This window comes from Lutra lutra, chromosome 16, assembly GCF_902655055.1.
Source record: "Lutra lutra chromosome 16, mLutLut1.2, whole genome shotgun sequence".
NCBI lineage: Eukaryota > Metazoa > Chordata > Mammalia > Carnivora > Mustelidae > Lutra > Lutra lutra.
In genome coordinates this window covers 20,825,616-20,847,788 of record NC_062293.1, presented here as the reverse complement: position 1 = coordinate 20,847,788, position 22,173 = coordinate 20,825,616, and the positions used below count along the sequence as shown (strand labels likewise).

The 22,173-nt window shown below is 45.3% G+C and overlaps 2 protein-coding genes across 2 annotated transcripts; both read right to left on the bottom strand.

The window, feature by feature from the left end:
- Nucleotides 1-385: 385 nt before the first annotated feature.
- On the bottom strand, nt 386-4,427 carry LOC125087349 (keratin, type I cuticular Ha7-like). Its single transcript, XM_047707578.1, has 7 exons — nt 3,896-4,427; nt 3,548-3,630; nt 2,532-2,688; nt 2,007-2,168; nt 1,795-1,920; nt 1,195-1,415; nt 386-787 (listed from the first exon to the last, which is right to left on the bottom strand). Exons 1-7 carry the CDS (start codon nt 4,385-4,387, stop codon nt 706-708), a joined length of 1,323 nt encoding a protein of 440 aa, XP_047563534.1. The 5' UTR covers nt 4,388-4,427; the 3' UTR covers nt 386-705.
- Nucleotides 4,428-16,817: 12,390 nt separating this feature from the next.
- KRT38 (keratin 38) lies at nt 16,818-21,948 on the bottom strand. Its single transcript, XM_047707576.1, has 7 exons — nt 21,417-21,948; nt 21,144-21,226; nt 20,199-20,355; nt 19,665-19,826; nt 19,453-19,578; nt 18,753-18,973; nt 16,818-18,193 (listed from the first exon to the last, which is right to left on the bottom strand). The coding sequence occupies exons 1-7, from the start codon at nt 21,906-21,908 to the stop codon at nt 18,061-18,063; spliced, it is 1,374 nt and encodes a 457-aa protein (XP_047563532.1). The 5' UTR covers nt 21,909-21,948; the 3' UTR covers nt 16,818-18,060.
- Between the last annotated feature and the right edge of the window lie 225 nt (nt 21,949-22,173).

Here is a 22,173-nt window from a genome sequence, read left to right as displayed (position 1 = left end):
TCTCAGCATGACCTCCCTTTGGCTAGCCTGGAAATCTAAGTTGTGTGATTTTGCTCTTGGACAAAATACCAAGAGTCTGAAGATGCCAAAAGCATGATAGAGACATGTTAGTTCTGAGCTGTACTAAAGGAATTCAAACCTGGCAACCAGCATGGTTTGCTTTCACCAGTCCATAGGAATTGATGGGCAAGGTAAGTACACATCCCATGTCAGCAAAGGGCCTTCATCCAGAGGCTAAGACCCCAATGCCCCAGAGAGATCCTGGCAGCAACGAGACATGTTGGAGCCTGCGACCACCCAAGGTCTTGAGGGCCAGAGCTCTTTATCTCCCCACATACATTGCCAAACACCAGAAGTATAGAAATTAATGCAGGAAGGAGGTTTATTGGCCATTTTGTACAGGAATCCAATTACATCTTAGGAGAGGCTGAAGCATTGGACTAGAACCAAAATCCCAGAAGAGGTACTGGGAACAAACAATAGCTTAAGTGAAAGACAATTACAGCTTTGGGGGAGAAACACAGCCTAGGGTCGCACAGGGAGCCACTGCTTAGAAGTTTCTGTTACATTTTGATTCAGTGAAAATGCCTCCAGTGAGTTTGGTCTTCCTGGAAGGAAGACTAAGCAGGTGAGGGCAGCCAGTCTTGACCTTCCACGCTGGCACTCAGACCTTCAGAATCGGGTCTCAGCGCTGGTGCCACCAGCTTAGAGAGGGCTACAGGTGGCAGGGGCACAGCCTGGACAAAGGACACAGGAGGCAGCCATAGAGCAGGGATTCATGGGGAGTCTGCAGGGGGGAGAGAGAGAGAGGAAGAGTTAGACACGAGAGGTGCAAAGGTGTCTCAGGGACGCACAGAAAGGGCAACGCCAAACAGGTAAAGGACGGGTCTACCACCAAGTCCCAGGGCCGCATGAACTTTGTATGACCAGTTCCTCGTCCACCCTCATCTATGTCTTTCCACATCCAGGAGCCCTCTGGGGGTACTCGGCTTAGGAATCAGCTCTTCATATAACAACCGCCCTACAGGGCAGTCTGCACACATCAGAGAGCTGAGTGCGTCCCTTAGCCAGCATGCACAGGGAGCCTTGTTCTTTCCGATGACATCTCCTTCCACAACCCCATCAGTTATCTCTGAGGACCCGCCTGACCATCAGGTATGTATCTTGGGCAGAAAAAGATCCAATCACACATACTTGCAGTCCTCGCTCTCCAGAAGTTTCCGGTATGTGGCAATCTCGCACTCCAGCCGGGCCTTGACGTCCAGCAGCACCTGGTACTCCTGGTTCTGCCGCTCCAGGTCACCCCGGATCTCAGACAGCTGCTCCTCCACGTTGCTGATCAGCATCTGCATCTGGGCCAGCTCAGTGCCAAAGCGGGCGTCAGCCTCACACAGGGAGTTCTGCAGACAGTCTTTCTGTAATGGCAAAGGGGGAGGCAGGTGGAAAATTGTGGACTGCAGCTCTCAGTCTCTCCAGTAAGACTGTGACACCCCAAGGTATTGCCAGACCTGGAGAACAATCTAGCTCCTGTTAGAAGACCTCAGTTAGAAGAACTAACAATGTGCCATTGCTCTTCATTGCAGACCCAGGACAAGTGTGCAGGACCTACCCCATATGGGCGAATGTTCATTCCCCAGCATCCACATCTATGAGAAGGTTCTTGCACAGGCAAGGAAGCCAAGGTTTGAACTGTGTCCTGGTCTGTATTTAAGGGAGGCCGGTACTGAGCCAGGAACTGCTCTTGGGAGTGGGAGCCAAACAGAGGCCTCTAGGCCTCTGCGCAAAGGAACTCACCAGCGTGTGCTGGGCCTGAAGCTCCACCTCCAGGGCGTTCACCGTGCGTCTCAGCTCCAGGATCTCCGACTGGCAGCACCGCAGCTCCTCGGAGCAGGACATGTCCTGCTTGCTGATGCTTTCAGACTGAAGCACAAGGGCACAGCGACATGATCAGCAACCTTCCCACGGGAAAGCCGGGGTCCCTCCCAGCTCTGAGGCAATGCCCTCACCTGATCTCGGAACCACTCTTCCAGATCATTGTGGTTGGTCTGCACCATGGCCTCATAGTGGCACCTCATCTCCTGGAGCACCCTGCTCATGTCCACGGTGGGCTCCACGTCCAGCTTAATCTGGAGCTTGTCCCCAAGCTGGTTCCTCAGAATGCTCACTTCCTGCAGGAACAGAAGCACCCACATCCTGAGTGAGGAAAGGGCTTTTGACAGAGCAGATGGCACCTGAACCCCTCCTCCAGACAAATAGCTTTAGGGGTGCCACCACTCGTGCACTGATGTAAAAAGTCTTGCCCATGGTCCACTGGGAAGAGCCCATTTGGACGCCTTCCTAAATTGACAAGGCAAACCTTTACAGACAAGAAGCTCTCCTTCCACCACCTCCCACACAGTCAGCCTGACTCCCAGACCCAGATCAACTCTTCATCCCGATGCCTGCTGAGCCCAGGTTTGAATCCAGTTTGAGCAATGCTCTCCTTCCTGCCCAGGACCCTCCCTCAAGGGTCTGCAGCCCTGGGCCCAGACCTGTTCGTGGTTCTTCTTGAGGCAGAGCAGCTCTTCCTTCAGGGACTCCTGCTGGGCCTCCAGGTCAGCCTTGGCCAGGCTCAGGTCATCCATGAGCTTGTGCATCCCACACATGTCTGCCTCTACCACTTGGCGCAGGGCGTGCTCACTCTCGTGCCTTCCAGCACAGGAAATGCAAAGTCAGCGGGACACCAAGGACATGTCCTCTCAGCTGCCCCTGGTTCCCACCAACGTGGATCCTCATTTCCTCAATTCATCAACATTCACCCTATTGGATCCTGTAGCTACAGAGCTCATGGTCAGGACAACTATCATTATGCCCACTGGATGGGATGAAATGGGAAACTGAGGCTCAGAAAGAATAAATGGATATTCCAGGATTGTCTGCTTGGTCAATAGTAAATACACAGATTCAACCAAAGTGTTCAAACAAGAATGCAGTGTCCATACTGCTAAAAAAAGATCATTCAGCTGGAAAAGAATGGCTTAAAAGTAAGCCTTCTGGACCTAAAGCTTTCTAGTTTATCCCATGGATTAATCATTTTGCAGGATTTTTACACCTTTCTCATTCATTCAATTGCAACTCTTGAAAACAAGGAACTACAGTGACAATTTCTCCCACCGATGAATTTGGCCAAGAGTCAGTGCATCTGTCAACAGCCAATGCACTGAAAGTTTATTCTTACAATGACTTGATTTTGTTTCTGGCTCTAACACCAAGTTCTCTTATCTTCTAGATGTGGGGAGAAAATGACATGGGACCTGACCAATCTAGATGATTCTTCCTCTTTTTGTTTCAATGCTTTTGTTCTCTTTCTCCTATATAAGGACAATTTCTAGTAATAGGTTAAATTATGGTTTGGAAAGGAAGAATGTGAACACTTAGGTATTGATCCATTAATGCTTCTAGCCAGTAACTATTTTCAAACATCTACTTTAGGCAAGTACCATGATGGGCACCTAGAAATAGAACAAAAAAGAGGAGTCACTCTGAGCCCTCTTCTGGCCCTACTTACTTGATTCTGAAGTCATCAGCTGCCAGCTTGGCATTGTCAACTTGGATAATCATCCTGGTATTCTCAGCCTTGCTGCAAAGGATCTGAGGAAAAGCAGGAAGACAGTTTGCACACAAAACATCATACTCTGGGCTCCAGCTCTACAGGTAGCCTCTACACTCATATTCAAGAGAATCCAAGAACCCAAAGCTCCTTGAGCCTTCAGGACCATGTCCTTTGGGTGTGAAGCTAACAAATCTCTCACTGACTTGGTTCTGGGGCAAGGGTATGTTTAATGGAAAGGAGAAAAATGCCATGCCCTTCCACCTTCCTCAGACCCAGCGCACCCCAAGCTACTCTAAACCTCACCTTCTGCTGGAGCTCCTTGATGATCTGGAAGTAGGACTGGTAGTCTGGACACATGGTAGACTCATGGCATTTGCTCGACTCTCGGATCTTGATCTCCAGCTCCTCGTTGTCCCGCTCCAGCTGGCGCACCTTCTCCAGGTAGTTGGCCAGACGGTCATTCAAGAACTTCATGGTTACCTTCTCATGGCCATTCGGGGCGCCTTCCGCATAGTTCTCACAGACTCCAATGTTGCCGGGAATGTTGCAGGTCCCTGGCAAGGGGCAAGCGGTGCAGCAACTGAAGGGCATGCACAGACTGGGTTTGCCCAGAGGGGTTGCCCCCACACGGGCTCGGTTGGCATGTGCCACGGTGGCCGACAGGCACAGGGAGGCAGCCCTGGCCTCTGCCCCAGGCTGGCCCACAATGTCAATGGAGGGGCCATAGACATTTGTTGGGGCAGGCAACCTGGTGCTGCCCGGACACTGGGATGAGCTGATGTAGCAGGAAGTCATGGTGTTAGGCTGAGGTTGCACAGAAGGTTGAGAGCAGCTGGAAAGGTCAAGCCACTGAGTCTGACAACCTCCTTTCCTCCTGAGCCTTTTATACCCCATCCCAGGTGGGTGTTGGCTCCATGCTTTGACCTCAGTGCCTCGATTCTCTCCCTATTGTTGTACGGTCATCCTGTTACTCAGCTGTTTAGTTTACTATTAAGAGTTCCCCGCCTCATTATAGGAATGTTGATGAATTTGTGGTGTCCTTTGATTTTTCATATCAGGTTATCTATTGACAAAAGGTCAGAGATTTCTATTTCTACCCAACAATCACCAGCAGTTAATTCAACTTCCAGACGTCCTCTCTCTGGACTGGGCCAGTATCTCTATGGATGTGGACACACTCAAGGATTGAGTCTTTCAGCCAGTGATCTTTGTAGCAGAAGGGACAATGACTCCTGTGCTTAGACTCAGGCAGACTTTCCTTGGAAGAGAAACACTAGTTTATAAAACTGGTAAGTCTACAGACACTTGATTATTGAGAGGTCTGATTTCTTCTTTCTTCTATCCTTTACACTGCACACTCCCCTTGAGAAGCTTAAAAGCATTAATGCATCCAGAAACATTAGAACTGGCTAAGTTTTGGTTGACTAGTCAGAATCAGTTTTCAGTCATTCACTTGTTCAGCATGTTTCCTCAACATTTCCTAGAACTTGGGCAGTGTGCTGGTTTTTTAACATGCAATGGCCCCTATTCTTCAGGAGAAAAGGGTACCCCAGAAACCTCAGGATATCTTCAACAAACTTGAATGAGAACCATTGATCAATGGGAGTTGGTGAAAGAGAGGATCCATGGTCCTAACCAAGGATGTATCTAGTATCTAGGTGAAGCTACTAACAAACAACAACAACAACAAAACAACAACAATTAAAAGAAACTTTATTTGATCCAGAAAAGGGAACTGGGAGGGGGTATAGCTCAGTGGTAGAGCATTTGACTGCAGAAAAGGGAACTGGGACCAGAGCTCAAAGGATATCTAAAGAAAAGTTCAAGAACTAACATTTATGAAGATGTAAGATACAATAGCTATACTGTGGTATTCCTTCTTATTTAATCCTTACTACCTATGAGGCAGCTAGTCATAGCCTCAGTGTGCAGGTGAAGAAACTAAAGTCCATCTTCCAATTCACAGAGAAATAAATTGTCAAGAGCTTGATTCTGTCTAAGGTCTATAGGGCCCATTCATTCTCTTCCCACCCTGCCATGACCCCCAGTTAGAACAACTTATGTACTGCCTGTGTTGTTGCTTTGTCACAAGACTTAGTTGTTGGGCAACTTAGTTGTTGGACTTAGTTGTCGCAGGCTTAGTTGTTGGGCAAGAAGCTAATGTGAAAAGAACTAAAATATCTGAGGGTCCTTGTGTTCCAGCAAAAGAAGATGCCTAGACACAGAGCAGAAAGGACAAAAAAGATGTACGCAGAAAGTCATATAAAAAGTCAAGAGTCTAAAGTGGGCCTCACATCCCAGAGATTTTTGTTAGAGACCAAAGCAACAATGGGCTGTGAGGTCAGAGGTCGCCCCTCCAGAGTGCTAGAGGGAAAGTAGACGGACCGAAGAATGGAGGAAGAGTTAATCAGAGAACACCCCAGGAGAATATAAATGGGTCTTTTCTCTAATTCCTAAAATTCAAGAAAAAGCATCTCTAAGAAAACCAAATGGGAGGCAGTGGGTATGAGTATTGGTGAGACCTGGGATCTTAGAATTCTCTCAAAAAGAAATAAAGAAATCTGGAATTCTTCCCAAAAGGAAAACCCACTGTGGGGTCAGTGCCAGTTACCCTGAGGTCACCAGTGAATAACCCCTTACAAACACTATAATTAGGAGACATCACCAGGCTTGGCCTTCCCATCCTTCAGAGGCTTCTAGGTCCAATCTGCATAAGTTCCATCTTCAAACACCTCTTTATTTCTCTCTTGCCTCATCCCAATGCATCACTTTAATCCAGAGAATTGGACCATTACAGTCATTTCCTTTGATTTGCTAAATAGGCTCCACGTTGTGGCCCTACTTCCTGGAAGGATTTATCCCATTGACTGAAATTATGGTTCCTTCCATCTCAGGACACACGCCACTTGTTACTTCTTAGGCTTCACAGCTGGAGTGTTGATGCCCTCCCTGACACCCCTCTCTAAAGTCCTGGCTTGGGCTCAGCGTGGTCTGTTTTACATAATGACACTGATGCCACCTGTTGCTCTTAGAGAAGAGGGTTCTGCTGATTTTCTTTTGTCTCAAAAGAACTGGTAGTAAGTGGAAGACATGAGACAGGTGTTTGAGATGTTGTGAGCTGGGGAGGAGCCCATCCTTGACATCCCAGTCTGCCTCCTTTCACTCCCTGTAAAGAGACCCTGGACCCTGAGAGCAACATATGGGCCAGGTTGTGTGAAGGGAAGTCCTGGCGATGAGTTGTGAAAAGAGAGGCACTCTAGCAGCTCTCCTTCATTCACAGGGGCCACCCTTTCGCTCTTTGGGAGTACAAGTTTTGGAGTTATAGTTTGTCTTCAGGGGGAGGTGAAGCACTGGGTCCAGAACAGTATCATTCAATGCCGGCGCTGGGACCTACCGAGACAACTCTTTGTGAAAGAGAAAGTAGTGAAGTTGGAGCAGCCCAGGGTTAGGATCTAGTCTGCAGCTACCTTATCTGTTGCCAAGGGGAGATTCTGAGGGTGTCTAAGGAAGCAGGTGCTGTCCGCATGCAGCGTGCTGTGTGTGTGTTACACCAGGAAGATGTCAAACCACAGCAGGTGGTCCGTCCTGACCCAGCTGTGTCCGTACATCCTCAGACATGCTGGACGAGGGGGTTCCAGGACAGACACCCAGAAGGCCACCTCAAGAGGCTTTGAAAAAGACCAAAAGTTGCCACTGTCTTCTCTATTAAGTGGGATTTTATGATATGATTACTTAGAAATCTTAAGTCTGATTTAAGGGGTTTTTTTTTTTAAGATTTTATTTATTTATTTGACAGAGGGAGAGAGAGATCACAAGCAGGCAGAGAAGCAGGCAGAGAGAGAGGGGGAAGCAGGTTCCCTGCCGAGCAGAGAACCCTACGTGGGGCTCGATCCCAGGACCCTGGGATCATGACCTGAGCCGAAGGCAGAGGCTTAACCCACTGAGCCACCCAGGTGCCCCTGATTTAAGGGTCTTTATTAATAGTTTCTGCTTTATTCTTATCCCAAGTCTCTAGGGCATCAGAGACTAGCTGACAAAAACAATTATCTGTACTTCCTCTCTCCATCCCCTGATAACAGGTTTCCTTTATAACACTCTAGGGCAGCACATTTGCCCTTATTTATCTCCTACCCAGGCCCATTATGAAGCCCTTTAATGCAACATAGCAGTGTGGTGAAGGCCAAGAACTCTGGAGCCAGCCGGCCTGGATTCAGATTTTGGATCTACCCTTTATTACTAGCTGTGAAAACTTGGCCTGGTGGCTTGACCTCTCTGTGTTGAGATTTCTGCATATGCAAAACGGAGGCAGTAATAGCATCTAGCTCATAGACTTGTTTTAACTATTAAAGAGTTTGATCTCTGTAAACCATTTAAAATAATGTCCGACACATGGCAGAGTAAATTCTAAAATAAGTGCTAGCTGGCTTTTTTCCAGTGGCTTTTAATCATCGGTTTAGATGCTCACATCATTTGAAATTTTAAAATGCTTATTAAATTACCATTTTGTACCTATTTAAAGGAGCGAAGATCAAAAAGGTTGATGTCACAATGTTGGCAATGAATAGAAAACAGGCATTGTCAAACACTGTTGGGTGGGCCAGTAAATCATGCAGCCTCTTCAAGGCAGTTCAGCAACATCTATGCAAATAGCAATTGTGCATACCCTGTGACCCAATAATTCCACTTCCAGGAATTACCCCAGATGCACTTACATAGACACGTGCATAAGAATAACAAGAGTATTTATTGCAATATCTGGGGAATGATAGCAGACTAGAGAGAAATGAAACACCCACTGAAAGAAGCCTGGGTAAGTGAATTGTAGTATATGCATATAGGGAAAAGCTTGCCACCATTGCAAATAATGAGGTAGATATACAGAGATACAGATATAGTAACATAGAAATGACACCTGCAATGTAAGCTTCAGTGAAGAAAAGGTCAAATGCTCAACGAGATACCCAGTATGCTACTTTTTATATTTACCCAAAGGGGAATACATTTATGGTGAGAATGAATCTCAGACCATAAAGTTAGGTGTGAAAGATATGTAGCTTTACTTTCTTGTGCTTGAACTAAATTGTACTTTTAATCTTCATCCCACATGACACCAAGTGGCAGAATCATCTTGAGGACCCCTTCCCGAGAGGTGACCCTGAGTTCCAGGGGCCTTTTCTCCAGGATGTTGGGAGACAGGAGGTGGGCAGGGACCAGCCCTTGGTATTTTCCTCCATCCACACTGTAAGAGAGACCCATGTGGGCCCTCCTGCCCAGTTCTCAGCTATCAGAACACCCCGGTGTTGCCATGGTATCGTCATCCTCACCCACATGGCCCTTGAGCTCTCGGGGCTCCCTTTGCTCCGTTTGTGCTACTCTCTGATCCACAGAGTCATGTCTCAGCTTCAGTACCATCCTGGGCCTCGGGATTGTCTATATTTTCTCAGGCCCTCTGTCCAGATTCCCCATGAACTATTTCTCCCCTAGGGTCTTGTTGCCTCTCCAAGTTCTACCTGGGAAAAGGAGAACAGATGCCCTCTGGTCCTACATTCCCCAACCTATTACCCTTCTGCCCCTTGACTCTGTATCCCAGCCTGGGTAAAGGGGTGGGACAAACAGGGGATCTACCAGCATCTAAATTCTCTTCCCTTCCCCTCCGCTTTGTTCCTCAATCCCAGATGCCTTCCTCTGACTGGAAGGTGGGACGTTTCCCCTTACTCATCTCATCCAAGTCCATTCTCTTGTCAACCCAGGGCTTGGACTCATGAGACTCAAAACCTCTTCCCTGTCTTCTGCTATGCCATCCTTCTCCCAAATCACTGAGAGCTGCTTGGGCTACAGCTATTAGAAGGGCCCAGGGTACGAGAAATATAGTGATGATCATCTGTTAGAACCTCAAAATTTGCTTCCTCTCCTCTGTATACATACAGAAACTTAATTTGTGGAGGAGGACTATTTCCATGGTGTAGGTTTCACCTCTGTTTCAAGTTTTCACAAGATGTATGTTCTATGTGTATAATTTTTGTAAGCTAGTTTTTTTTTAAGAAGCCTTTCTACAAACAAACAAAAAAATGCTTGGTGTTTTGTGAGAGTTTGCACACCCTTGGGGTCCATTTCCCCTTTCAGGAATCTATGACTTTTGTGCTGAACTGGTTGGGTTCAGATGTTGTTCTGCCCAGCATTCAAAGGCCCCTTTGCCCTCCACAGTCTCATCTTTGAGTGGTGATTCTGGTTGATGAGGTCCTTGGGACATTAGGCTAGGAGCCATGTCCTCTATCCTGTGCCCCCAAAGGCTTGTGGATTTCCCTCCCCCCAATGTTGGGAGTCCATTTCTCTGAGCTTCTCGGGGTACCATGTCCTATGGATGTGAAGCTAACAAATCTCTCACTGACTTGGTTCTGGGGCAAAGGTATGTTTAATGGAAAGGAGAAAAATGCAATTGTAGAAACTTGTAGAGTGGATGATTTAGGAAGTTGGGAAAATATGAAATTCTGAATAACTCATTGTCAACTATTTATTTGGTCCACTTCACAGTTTTTATGCAATATAAATAGGTAAATATTGGGGAGCCCAGGTGGCTCAGTCAGGTGAACATCTGACTCTTGATTTCGGCTCAGGTCATGATCTCGGGGTTGTGAGATCAAGCCCTGCATCAGGCTCTGTTCTCTGTGTAGAATCTGTTTGCTCCTCTCTCCCTCTTCCTCTCCCTCTGCCCTCCCCCTGCTTGCTCTCGCTCTCTCTCTCTCTCTCAAAAAAAATAAATAAACAAACCTTTAAAAATAGGTAAATATTGACAACTCTGCATTATTTTTCACATTGAAAACCTATCATTAAATACCCTAATTCTGAAACATTCTTAGGGTCAAGTGTATCTCTGGGAATTCATGTTTCTCAACTGAAGAGTTGCCTTCAAGAGAAAGCTTTGTCCAGGTTCCCAGAGCATTCAGTCAGTTCCTCTTCTCCACTCACTCTGAATCCTCAGTTTACCTTAAACATAGCCCTCTCCATAGTGTGCTCTGTTGCCAGCATATGCGGAAGACCCTTGGAAGCAGGGATTTTGCCTTATTGTTTTTGTCTTGTTCATCTCTGTAATTCCCAACACAAGAAATCATAGGAAATGCCCAATCAATGAAAACATGAAAGAAATAACTAAATGAACTCAGTTCAGAGCCAATCACACTCAGTTTATCCTCCACTGTGCCTGGTACATGGTGATGCTCAGCAATTATGTGATGAATGAATGAATGAATGAATGAATGAATGTAGTATGAACCAAACAATAGCTTCTTGCCCCAAGGACAGAAAATCCTTGACTTCTAAACCCTGTCATCTTAAATCAAATCAAAATCAAGATAACATTTGTTTTCATCTAGGAACATACTTCTATGAAAAGTCCTACAGAGCATTCAAAAGCAGATCACACTGAATTATGTATTTAGCCCATGTCCTTTTGGGAAAAGAATAGAATTATTTAATGACAGAATCAATCACTTTGATTGTACTGGGAATAGTCCTTCTCTGCTAATGACATATTCCCCCCTTCAAAGTCATCCTCTACCCCTTCTCAGATAACTGATTTGACCCATGAAATGTTCAAAACAGACAAGGCATTTAGGAGGAATTAGGCAGCAGTGAGCGGGGGCAGATTAGCTCATTCAGGAACTAATACACTGTCCTGTAAGGTTTATACTAAATAAATCAAATGGTTTACATGGTTTCAGTGACCATTTCCAAATTATACTATGTCAATGACCCTGTGTATAAAAAATGGGGCTATCCAAGGCTCACATGGCAGGGTCTCCCTGTATTGTTTTTTGATTCAGTGTAGTTTCAGATGTATAATACAGTGATTCAACAATTCTATACATTACTCAGTGTTCATCATGATAAATGCATTCTTAATCTCCTCTATCTATTTCAACCCTCTCCTCATCTATAACCTCTCTGGCAACCAACCACTGGTTTATTCTCTGTATTTAAGGGTCTGGTTTTTTGTTTGTCTTTTTTTTTTCCTTTGTTCATTTGTTTTGTTTCTTAAATTCCACATATGAGTGAAATCATGTGGCATTTGTCTTTTTCTGACTAACTTATTTCACTTAGCATTATACCCTCTAGAGCCATTCATGTTGTTGCAAATGGTAAGGTTTCATTCTTTTATACAGCTCAATAATATTCCATTGTGTATATATACCACCTCTTCTTTAACCATTTGTCTATCAAAGGACACTTGAGTTGCTTCCATATCTTTGCTATTGTAAATAATGCTGCAATAAACATAGAAGTGCATATATCTTTTCAAATTAGTGTTTTCATTTTCTTTGGTTAAATACCCAGTAGTGGAATTACTGGATCATATGGTAATTCTATTTTTAAATTTTTGAGGAAAGAAGGTATCTATTTTTTATAGTACATCATTAGTTTTTGATGTAGTGTTCAGTGATTCATTGGTTGCATATAACACCCAGTGCTCATCACAACACGTGTCCTCCTTAATACCCGTCACCCAGTTACCCCATCCCCCACCCCCTCCCTTCTGTAAACCTCAGTTTGTTTCCCGAGTCCAGAGTCTTATATAGTTTTGTCTCCCTCTCTGATTTCTTCCCATTCAGTTTTCACTCCCTTCCACTGTGGTCCTGCATACTATTCCTTATGTTCCACATGAGTGAAACCATATGATAATTTTCTCTCCCTGATTGACTTGTTTCACTTAGTAATTTCCTCCAGGACCATCCATGTTGATGCAAAAGTTGGGTATTCATCCTTTCTGATGACTGAGTAATATTCCATTGTGTATATTATCCACATCTTCTTTATCCATTCTTCTGCTGAAGGGCATCTCAGCTCTTTCCACAGTTTGGATATTGTGGTGCATATGACCATAGGAGTGCATATGACCCTTCTTTTCTACTTCTGTATCTTTAGGGTAAATACCCAGTAGTGCAATCCCTGGGTCATAGGGTAGCTCTATTTTTAATTTTTTGAGGAACCTCCACACTATTTTCCAAAATGTCTCTACCAACTTGCATTCCCACTGACAGTGTAAGAGGGTTCCCCTTTCTCCACAACCTCACTAACATTTGTTGCTTCCTATCTTGTTAATTTTTGCCATTCTAACTGGTGTGAAGTGGTATCTCATTGTGGTTTTGACTTGTATTTCCCTGATGGCTAGTGATGTTGAACATTTTTTCATGTGTCTGTTAGCCATTTGTATGTCTTCTTTGGAGAAGTGTCTGTTCATGTCTTCTGCCCATTTCTTTTCTGTTTTTTATTCTCTGTATTTAAGGGTCTGGTTTTTTGGTTTTAAAAAAAAAAATTTTTATTTTTTTATAAATATATTATTAGCCCCAGGGGTACAGGTCTGCGAATCACCAGGTTTACACACTTCACAGCACTCACCATAGCACATACATTCCCCAATGTCAATAACCCCACCACCCTCTCCCTCCCCCCTCCGTAACCCTCAGTTTGTTTTGTGAGATTAAGAGTCTCTTATGTTTTGTCTCCCTCCCAATGCCATCTTGTTTCATTTATTCTTTTCCTACCCCCCAAACCCCCCACATTGCATCTCTACTTCCTCATATCAGGGAGATCATATGATAATTGTCTTTCTCCAATTGACTTATTTCACTAAGCATAATACCCTCTAGTTCCATCCACATTGTCGCAAATGGCAAGATTTCATTTCTTTTTATGGCTGCATAGTATTCCATTGGATATATATACCACCTCTTCTTTATCCATTCATCTGTTGATGGACATCTAGGTTCTTTCCATAGTCTGGCTATTGTGGACATTGCTGCTATAAACATTCGGGTGCACATGCCCCTTCAGATCACTACATTTGTATCTTTAGGGTAAATACCCAGTAGTGCAATTACTGGATCATAGGGTAGCTCTATTTTCGACTTTTTGAGGAACCTCCATGCTGTTTTCCAGAGTGGTTGCACCAGTTGCATTCCCACCAACAGTGTAAGAGGGTTCCCCTTTCTCCGCATCCTCGCCAGCATCTGTCATTTCCTGACTTGTTAATTTTAGCCATTCTGACTGGTGTGAGGTGGTATCTCATTGTGGTTTTGATTTGTATTTCCCTGATGCCAAGTGATGCGGAGCACTTTTTCATGTGTCTGTTGGCCATCTGGATGTCTTCTTTTCCTGCCCATTTCTTTTTTTTTTTTTTAAGATTTTTTATTCATTTATTTGACAGACAGAGATTGCAAGTAGGCAGAAAAGCAGGCAGAGAGAGAGGAGGAAGCAGGCTCCCTACTGAGCAGAGAGCCCGATGCGGGGCTCGATCCCAGGACCCTGGGATCATGACCTGAGCCGAAGGCAGAGGCTTTAACCCACTGAGCCACCCAGGCGCCCCTCCTGCCCATTTCTTGATGGATGATTTATTTGGGGAGTGTTGAGTTTGAGAAGTTCTTTATAGATGTTGAATACCAGCCCTTTATCTGTATTGACATTTTCAAATATCTTCTCCCATTCTGTGGGTTGCCTCTTAGTTTTTTTACATTACATTACATTATTACCATTTGCAGCTTTGCTGTGCAGAAGCTTTTTATCTTGAAGTCCCAAAAGTTCATTTTTGCTTTTGTTTCCCTTGCCTTTAGAGATGTGTCTTAAAAAGAAGTCCCTGTGGCCAAAGTCAAAGATGTTATTGCCTATGTTCTCCTGTAGGATTTTCATGGATTCCTATCTCACATTGAGGTCTTTCATCCATTTTGAGTTTATCTTTGTGTATGGCCTAAAAAAAAAATGGGTCCAGTTTCATTCTTCTATATGTGGCTGTTCAATTTTCCCTGCACATTTATTGAAGAGACGGTCTTTTTTCCATTGGCTATTCTTTCCTGATTTGTGAAAGATTAGTTGGCCATAGAGATGAGGGTCCATTTCTGGGGTCTCTATTATGTTCCATTGATCTATGTATCTGTTTTTGTGCCAATACCATACTGTCTTGATGATTACAGCTTGGTAATATAGTTTGAAGTCAGCCATTGTGATGCCACCAGCTTTGGTTTTCTTTTTCAACATTCCTCTAGTGATTCAGGGTCATTTCAGGTTCCATACAAATTTTAGGATTGTTTGTTCCAGCTCTGTGAGAAATATCAATGGTATTTTGATAGGGATTGTTTTGAAAGCATAGATTGCTCTGTGCAGCATAGACATCTTAACAATGTTTATTATTCCAATATATGAGCATGGAATGTTTTTCCATCTTTTTGTGCCCTCCTCAATTTCTTTCATAAGTGTCTCTCTTTAAAAGGCGGCTCACTCATTCAAAGTAACAGAGGATAAATGTGTTAAGTGAGGCACAGACTGCATGGAGCACTGGGTGTGGTACAAAAACAATGAATACTGTTATGCTGAAAATAAATTTAAAAAATAAAAAAATTAAAAAAATGTGTTAAGTGATAAAATGAGAGTTGCTTTACAGCCAGTGAAATTTAGATCTGAGTCCTAGATCAGCCACTTGCCAAATTACATCTATAGTCAAGCTATTTAAGTTCTGTGAGCATCACTGCTTCATATTTTAAAAGCAGTTATAACATCTGCCCTACAAGAATGGTGGAGAGTGGTATTCTGTTCTTGGGAAGAAGAGACAGCATTTAACATCAGATGGGAGGAAGACACAACTATATAAAACTCCATTTTACAACTGTGCTGTTAAAATAAACTGAGGGTTTGGGAGGGGAGGGGGTGGGGTTGGGTGAACCTGGTGGTGGGTGTTAAGGAGGACACCTATTGCATGGAGCACTGGGTGAGGTGCATAAACAATAAATTTTGGCGCACGCACACACACACACACACACACAAATTAAATTAATTTTTTAAAAAGAAAAAAAAGTTTTAAAAAATTAAACTGTGCAGTTATACTCAAATATTTAACCATCAGACAGGGGAGAGCAAAGCAGGCTCTGTGCAATGTAGATGTTGCTTTTCACAAGAAGGAAAGAAATGCACGAGCCACAGAGTGAGGGGACTGAAGCTGGCCAAAAGTAGGAAACTGGATCTTTCCCGAAAGGCAGTGCTCCAGTGGTGAGCACCAATACAGCAGGTCCCATCTCATTCATTTCACTTCTCAGAAAAAAGCAAAGGTTGCAGAGGAAGCTTTCCAGCTCATGGGAAGAAAAAACAAACCAGTTTCTGGAAAGACTCCTGTTCCTGCCCCAACACAGGCCAGTCAATCCACTTCAGACAAAATGGTGAGTTGATATCATAAGAAGTTCTTCCTGAGCATCACCCCTCAGCACCAGGACACACTCAGGACTGGTATCTGTAGCCCAAAATGCCAACAAGCAGTTTGTCCCCATGGCTGCCTTGAGCCATCCCAGTCTTTACTCTGACGTGGGTGGTCAAAGTGACTTCATTTCTCCTTATTGCTTTTTATGATGGTACAAGACCTGAGAAGCAGTGAGACTAATAGGAGCTATTCTTTTTCTTTTTTTTTTTTCTTTTTTTTTTTTTTTTTTTAGCTATTCTTTTTTAGCTGTTAACCACATTTAGAAGGCAGGGCTGCAAATGGTAATAATCTCTATTCCCCCCAAACAAAGCCTCCAAAATGGAGTTCTACAAGAATCACAGTGTCCTTTAGAATTACTGAGTGCCTCTGGGGACTAGAGTGTATTCTCCCATCACTTCAACAATGGTGGACCCAAAGGAAGAAAAAGGAAATAAGAGCACCCACAAAATTGGGCCCCTATTGTTGGATAGATTCAATATAAAGGAGTTGCTAAGAAGGCTCTATCTACCCCTTGGAGCAAAGTTTTCTTCTTTGAACTAATGCAAATAGTCAAATAAAATTTGCTCTGGAAAGCAAGTTATTAAGTGCACCATTTTGTTTCTGATTGTATTTAGCTGCTGGAGGAAATTCATTTTAGCTGCCCAGAGGAAAAAACCCGAGGCCATGGGTGAACTCTGAGCAGTTTGGCTCAGCACTCACATTCCTAATTATATGACATTGGCTCTGGATGAAATTAATGTGGTGCTTTCTCCTTTTCAGACTTTTTAAATTTCTGTCATCTTACCCATAGAATCCATGACAGATCTAGGATGTAAGTAGGAAAGATGACATAACCTTCATTTTATAGCAGGGGGAAAAACGCTGAATTAAATGATGATTCTCAAGCTCCATAACAAGTCAGAGATAAAGTCAGGAAGACACATTCGTTCTTTCAACAGATGTTTATTAAGCATCTACTCTTTACCAAGCAGTGAGCTAGGCTCTGGGGAAGCAGCAGTGGACAAACGCTAATCTCCAGGAAGCATTTTAATGAAAAAACAATGGAGAAGCAGGCATTTTAGTTGTTGAGAGCTACCATGGTGACAGTAAGCTGGACAGAGGGTGACAAGGCTGTGATCATTGTGGACCGATGGCCAAGCAGGCGCTCTCAGAAGTGACATTTCTGCTGAGGCCTGAATAACAAGAAAGAGGGAGAAAGCATTCCAGGGAGGAAGAAGAACAGGGACCAGTCTCAGGCATGTCCAAGGAATGCACTGGCCAATGTGGCGGCATCATGATGAGGAAAGAGAGGGTGGGAAGACATGATGTGGGGGCATAGAAGGTAAGCAAGACTAAAAATTTTGAAACAATTGTAATGCTGTATTTTCGATTACCCTACATCATCATGTCTGACAGTGTGACCTATTGAATCAATAGGTTTTAATATTTCAGGAGAAAGTAATAGAAAAAATAAAGTCAGCATTCAAATTTTACTGTAAAATTAGATGAAAAGATAGGTGTAACCAGATAATTGTTAGGAGAGTCAAGATTTCTGGAGAAGATTTTTTTTTTTAAATCTGAAAGTTCCCTTTACATAGCAAGAGGCAAGTCTGGTCCTTTGTCAGAGATAGAACTCTGAGTGAAGAGGCTCAAATCTGATACAAGGGAAGTTCCCATTTAACCCTAGAGAGGAAATGGAGCCACTTCCAACGCAGGGAGGCAGGAGGATAGAAGAAAGGAAGTAGAAGAGGAAGTAGTCAGATACGTAGTATCTAGTTCCATTGCCCCCTTGCAAGAACCATTACCCAAGGCTGGAGATGTGATAATTAGTACATTGGGGAGAATCCCAAACACAGAAGTTTGTTCCTCACTTTCCTGGTCACAAACTGAAAAGTTTTCAAACTAAAATTGGTATTTGAAATGCAAATGCAATCTCAGGTCCCACCCTATCCTCTCCTCCAAGATACTTCCTCAATCTGATCCTATACATGAGTCTCTCCAATGTAGATATCCCTAAGCCACCACTGGTGTCTGGGATCCAGCCACTAAGGTCATGGAACTGATCTGGGAAAATTCAGAGCTAAAAAGGAAGACTCTCAACTAAGATTCCACTTCTCCTGATATCTTGGGGCCTTTGAAAGGCCTCTGAATAGAGAAAGTCAGCAATAGTTAGAAACCATACTGCCTGGATGTATAATAAACATTTCTCCTTGGCATCCCCTCACTTTAATCACCCCTGCTGGTGCATGGGCATTCAGAACCGGCTCCCAGTGCTGGTTCCACAGGCTGGTCCAGGCACACAAGTGTTGCAGGGTGTGCAGCTTGGACGAGGTGTGCAGAGGGTAGTCACACAGGAGGCAGAGGTGGAGCATGGATTGCAAGGGAGTCTGTGGAAAGATAGAAAAGGTGAACAAAGTTAGGGATGGGAAATGAGTGATATGTGATGGAGAACAAAGAAGGAGTCCCCACTCCAAAGCTACAAGACCGGGACCCAACAGAAGCCCTGGCCATTGACCCCTACTGTGCACCCCTAAGACTAGACTGAGTGATCTTAAAATGCCTTCCAGAATGAGGTTTTCTATATGAGAATCAGGTTCTATCCTACAGGATAGAAAATACAAAGAAGGGTTGACAAGAGAGCAAAAGCAAGTCTTGCTGGGGACTATACTCAAATCTCCTGCTGGAAATGTAGCCACATGTCTACATAGCTGCTCTCCCCAGTCAGTGGCTAAGCCAAGCAGCCCCATTGAAGACCTGGCAATGGACAGTGGACAGTCAATCCTTTCACATTCTCTCAACAATGCACAGCGTGAGCAGTGGACAGAGCTATGGGTCACTCAGCAGAAGCATAGACTGCCTTCTTCTTTGTAGACAACACTGCTATTACCCTGAGAATCTCATGAGAATTGAGCAAATGATATGTCCAAGTGCCTAGATCACACATACTTGCAATCCTCGCTCTCCAGAAGTTTCCGGTATGTGGCAATCTCGCACTCCAGCCGGGCCTTGACGTCCAGCAACACCTGGTATTCCTGGTTCTGCCGCTCTAGGTCACCCCGAATCTCAGACAGCTGCTCCTCCACGTTGCTGATCAGCACCTGCATCTGGGCCAGCTCGGTACCGAAGCGGGCATCAGCTTCACACAGGGAGTTCTGCAGACAGTCTTTCTGTAATGGGAAATAATGGGGTAAGAGACCGAGATGTCCCAAAATTCAGCAGTGAAAATCATGGCCAATTTCACCATGGGGAACATTCCAAGAGGTGACAGGACATTCCCACAACTCTAGAGGAATCACCGCCAACATCACCATGACTTTTCACAAAAAAAATCTAGCTTGAGGAACAGTGTCCTGGTCATCCCTGGATTCCCAATACCTGACAATGTAGAAACCCAGTGAAAACTTGTGGAATGAATGAGTGCCTGAACCTCCACATGTTATTCTAAAGAAAGTGGAGTTGAGTTGTAAAAGGAACCGCTTTTTAGGATCAAACTAACCTTAATAGCAACACACCTTCCCCAAGGACAGAGGGACCCAGACCCTGAGTTCTGCCTGTCAGTGGAACTGATGAGTGGGACTCCTGAGAGATGCTGCTAGCAGGCCATGGTCTGTGGCACTAGCAATGTGGTGAGGGTGTAGGACCATACCAGGCTGTGCTGGGCCTGAAGCTCGACCTCCAGGGCATTCACCGTGCGTCTCAGCTCCAGGATCTCCGACTGGCAGCACCGCAGCTCCTCGGAGCAGGACATGTCCTGCTTGCTGATGCTTTCAGACTGAAGCACAAGGGCACAGAGACTTGATCAGCAACCTTCCCACGGGAAAGCCAGGGTCCCTCCCTGCTCCGAAGCAGTGCCCTCACCTGATCCTGGAACCACTCTTCCAGATCATTGTGGTTGGTCTGCACCATGGCCTCATAGTGGCACCGCATCTCCTGGAGCACCCTGCTCATGTCCACGGTGGGCTCCACGTCCAGCTTAATCTGGAGCTTGTCCCCAAGCTGGTTCCTCAGAATGCTCACTTCCTGCAGGAACAGAAGCACCCACATCCTGAGTGAGGAAAGGGCTTTTGACAGAGCAGATGGCACCTGAACCCCTCCTCCAGACAAACAGCTTTAGGGGTGCCACCACTCGTGCACTGATGTAAAAAGTCTTGCCCATGGTCCATTGGGAAGAGCCCATTTGGACGCCTTCCTAAATTGACAAGGCAAACCTTTACAGACAAGAAGCTCTCCTTCCACCACCTCCCACACAGTCAGCCTGACTCCCAGACCCAGATCAACTCTTCATCCTGATGCCAACTGAGCCCAGGTTTGAATCCTAGAGCCCCAAGGTGAGCAGCGCTCTCCTTCCTGCCCAGCGCCCTCCCTCAAGGGTCTGCAGCCCCGGGCCCAGACCTGTTCGTGGTTCTTCTTGAGGCAGAGCAGCTCTTCCTTCAGGGACTCCTGCTGGGCCTCCAGGTCAGCCTTGGCCAGGCTCAGGTCATCCATGAGCTTGTGCATCCCACACATGTCTGCCTCCACCATTTGGCGTAGGGAGAGCTCACTCTCATGCCTTCCAGCACAGGAATTGCAAGGTCAGCAGGACGCCAAGGACATCCCCTCTCAGCTGCCCCTCGTTCCCATTTCCTTCACCAACCAGAATTCTCATTTGCTCACTGTGCTCATTTCTGGCCTCAGAGATGAACTAGACTCCGCCCCTCTACTCATTCTGCTCATGGTCTAGCAAAGCACTCCTAGTGGGTATCATTTTGCCATTGGGCGCTGAGGCAACTTTGATTCCAAAGATTAACTGGCTTCCCTATGACAATGTGTCTTAGGATCCAGGACAGGACTCACACCAGCTTTCACTTCACCAGAATAAGCAACAACCAGATGCCAAGTCAGCAATTTGCTCCCTTTCTCCTTGTATTGGACTACTTCTCTATCTCTGATCTTTGTTTAGTAGAAATATCTGGTATTTGAGGCCCCATAGGTAAATCTGGACCCTGGCCCATCTGTAAGTTGATCCTCTAATTACATATGAAATTCAGTGACTGTCCTTGCTCAGTTTATTCTTGAAGTCACCTTATTCTGCCCCCAGTTAGTGAGCTCAGGAAGCCTTGTCTTCCATTTTAGGAAAATAAATGAAGGAGGGCTAACTCTAGGCTATATTATACATGCTAAATTTGGTGGTATTTTTTTCTCATCCAGCTTCTATTAGTTTTGTTTGTAATAAAAATTTTTGTTTGGTGAATTTAGGAAAGAAGAAATAAGACAATAATTCTGTTAATCAAATGTTCGGCCATTGGGAGTTAGGGTGGAGGAAGGAGTCACTCTGAGCCCTCTTCTGGCCCTACTTACTTGATTCTGAAGTCATCGGCAGCCAGCTTGGCATTGTCAACTTGGATAATCAGCCTGGTATTCTCAGCCTTGCTGCACAGGATCTGAGGAAAAGCAGGAAGACAGTTCACACACAAAACATCATACCCTGGGCTCCAGCTCTACAGGTAGCCTCTACACTCATATACGAGAGAATCCGAGAACCCAAAGCTCCTTGAGCCTTCAGGAACTTTTTGCCTCCCAAGCCCTTACCTTCCTCAGACCCAGCGCACCCCAGGCTATTCTAAACCTCACCTTCTGCTGGAGCTCCTCAATAGTCTGGAAATAGGACTGGTAGTCTGGACACACGGTAGACTCATGGCATTTGCTCGACTCTCGGATCTTGGTCTCCAGCTCCTCGTTGTCCCGCTCCAGCTGGCGCACCTTCTCCAGGTAGTTGGCCAGACGGTCATTCAAGAACTGCATGGTTACCTTCTCATGGCCATTTGGGGCGCCTTCCGCATAGTTCTCACAGACTCCAATGTTGCCGGGAATGTTGCAGGTCCCTGGCAAGGGGCAAGCGGTGCGGCAGCTGAAGGGCATGCACAGACTGGGTTTGCCCAGAGGGGTTGCCCCCACACGGGCTCGGTTGGCATGTGCCACGGTGGCCGACAGGCACAGGGAGGCAGCCCTGGCCTCTGCCCCAGGCTGGCCCACAATGTCAATGGAGGGGCCATAGACATTTGTTGGGGCAGGCAACCTGGTGCTGCCCGGACACTGGGATGAGCTGATGTAGCAGGAAGTCATGGTGTTAGGCTGAGGTTGCACAGAAGGTTGAGAGCAGCTGGAAAGGTCAAGCCACTGAGTCTGACAACCTCCTTTCCTCCTGAACCTTTTATACCCCATCCCAGGTGGGTGTTGGCTCCATGCTTTGACCTCAGTGCCTTGATTCTCTCCCTATTGTTATAACATCAGCCTGTTACTCAGCTGTTGAGTTTACCATTAAGAGTTCACCGCCTCATTAAAGGAATGTTGATGAATTTGAGATGCCTCCTGGCTCTTTGATATCAGC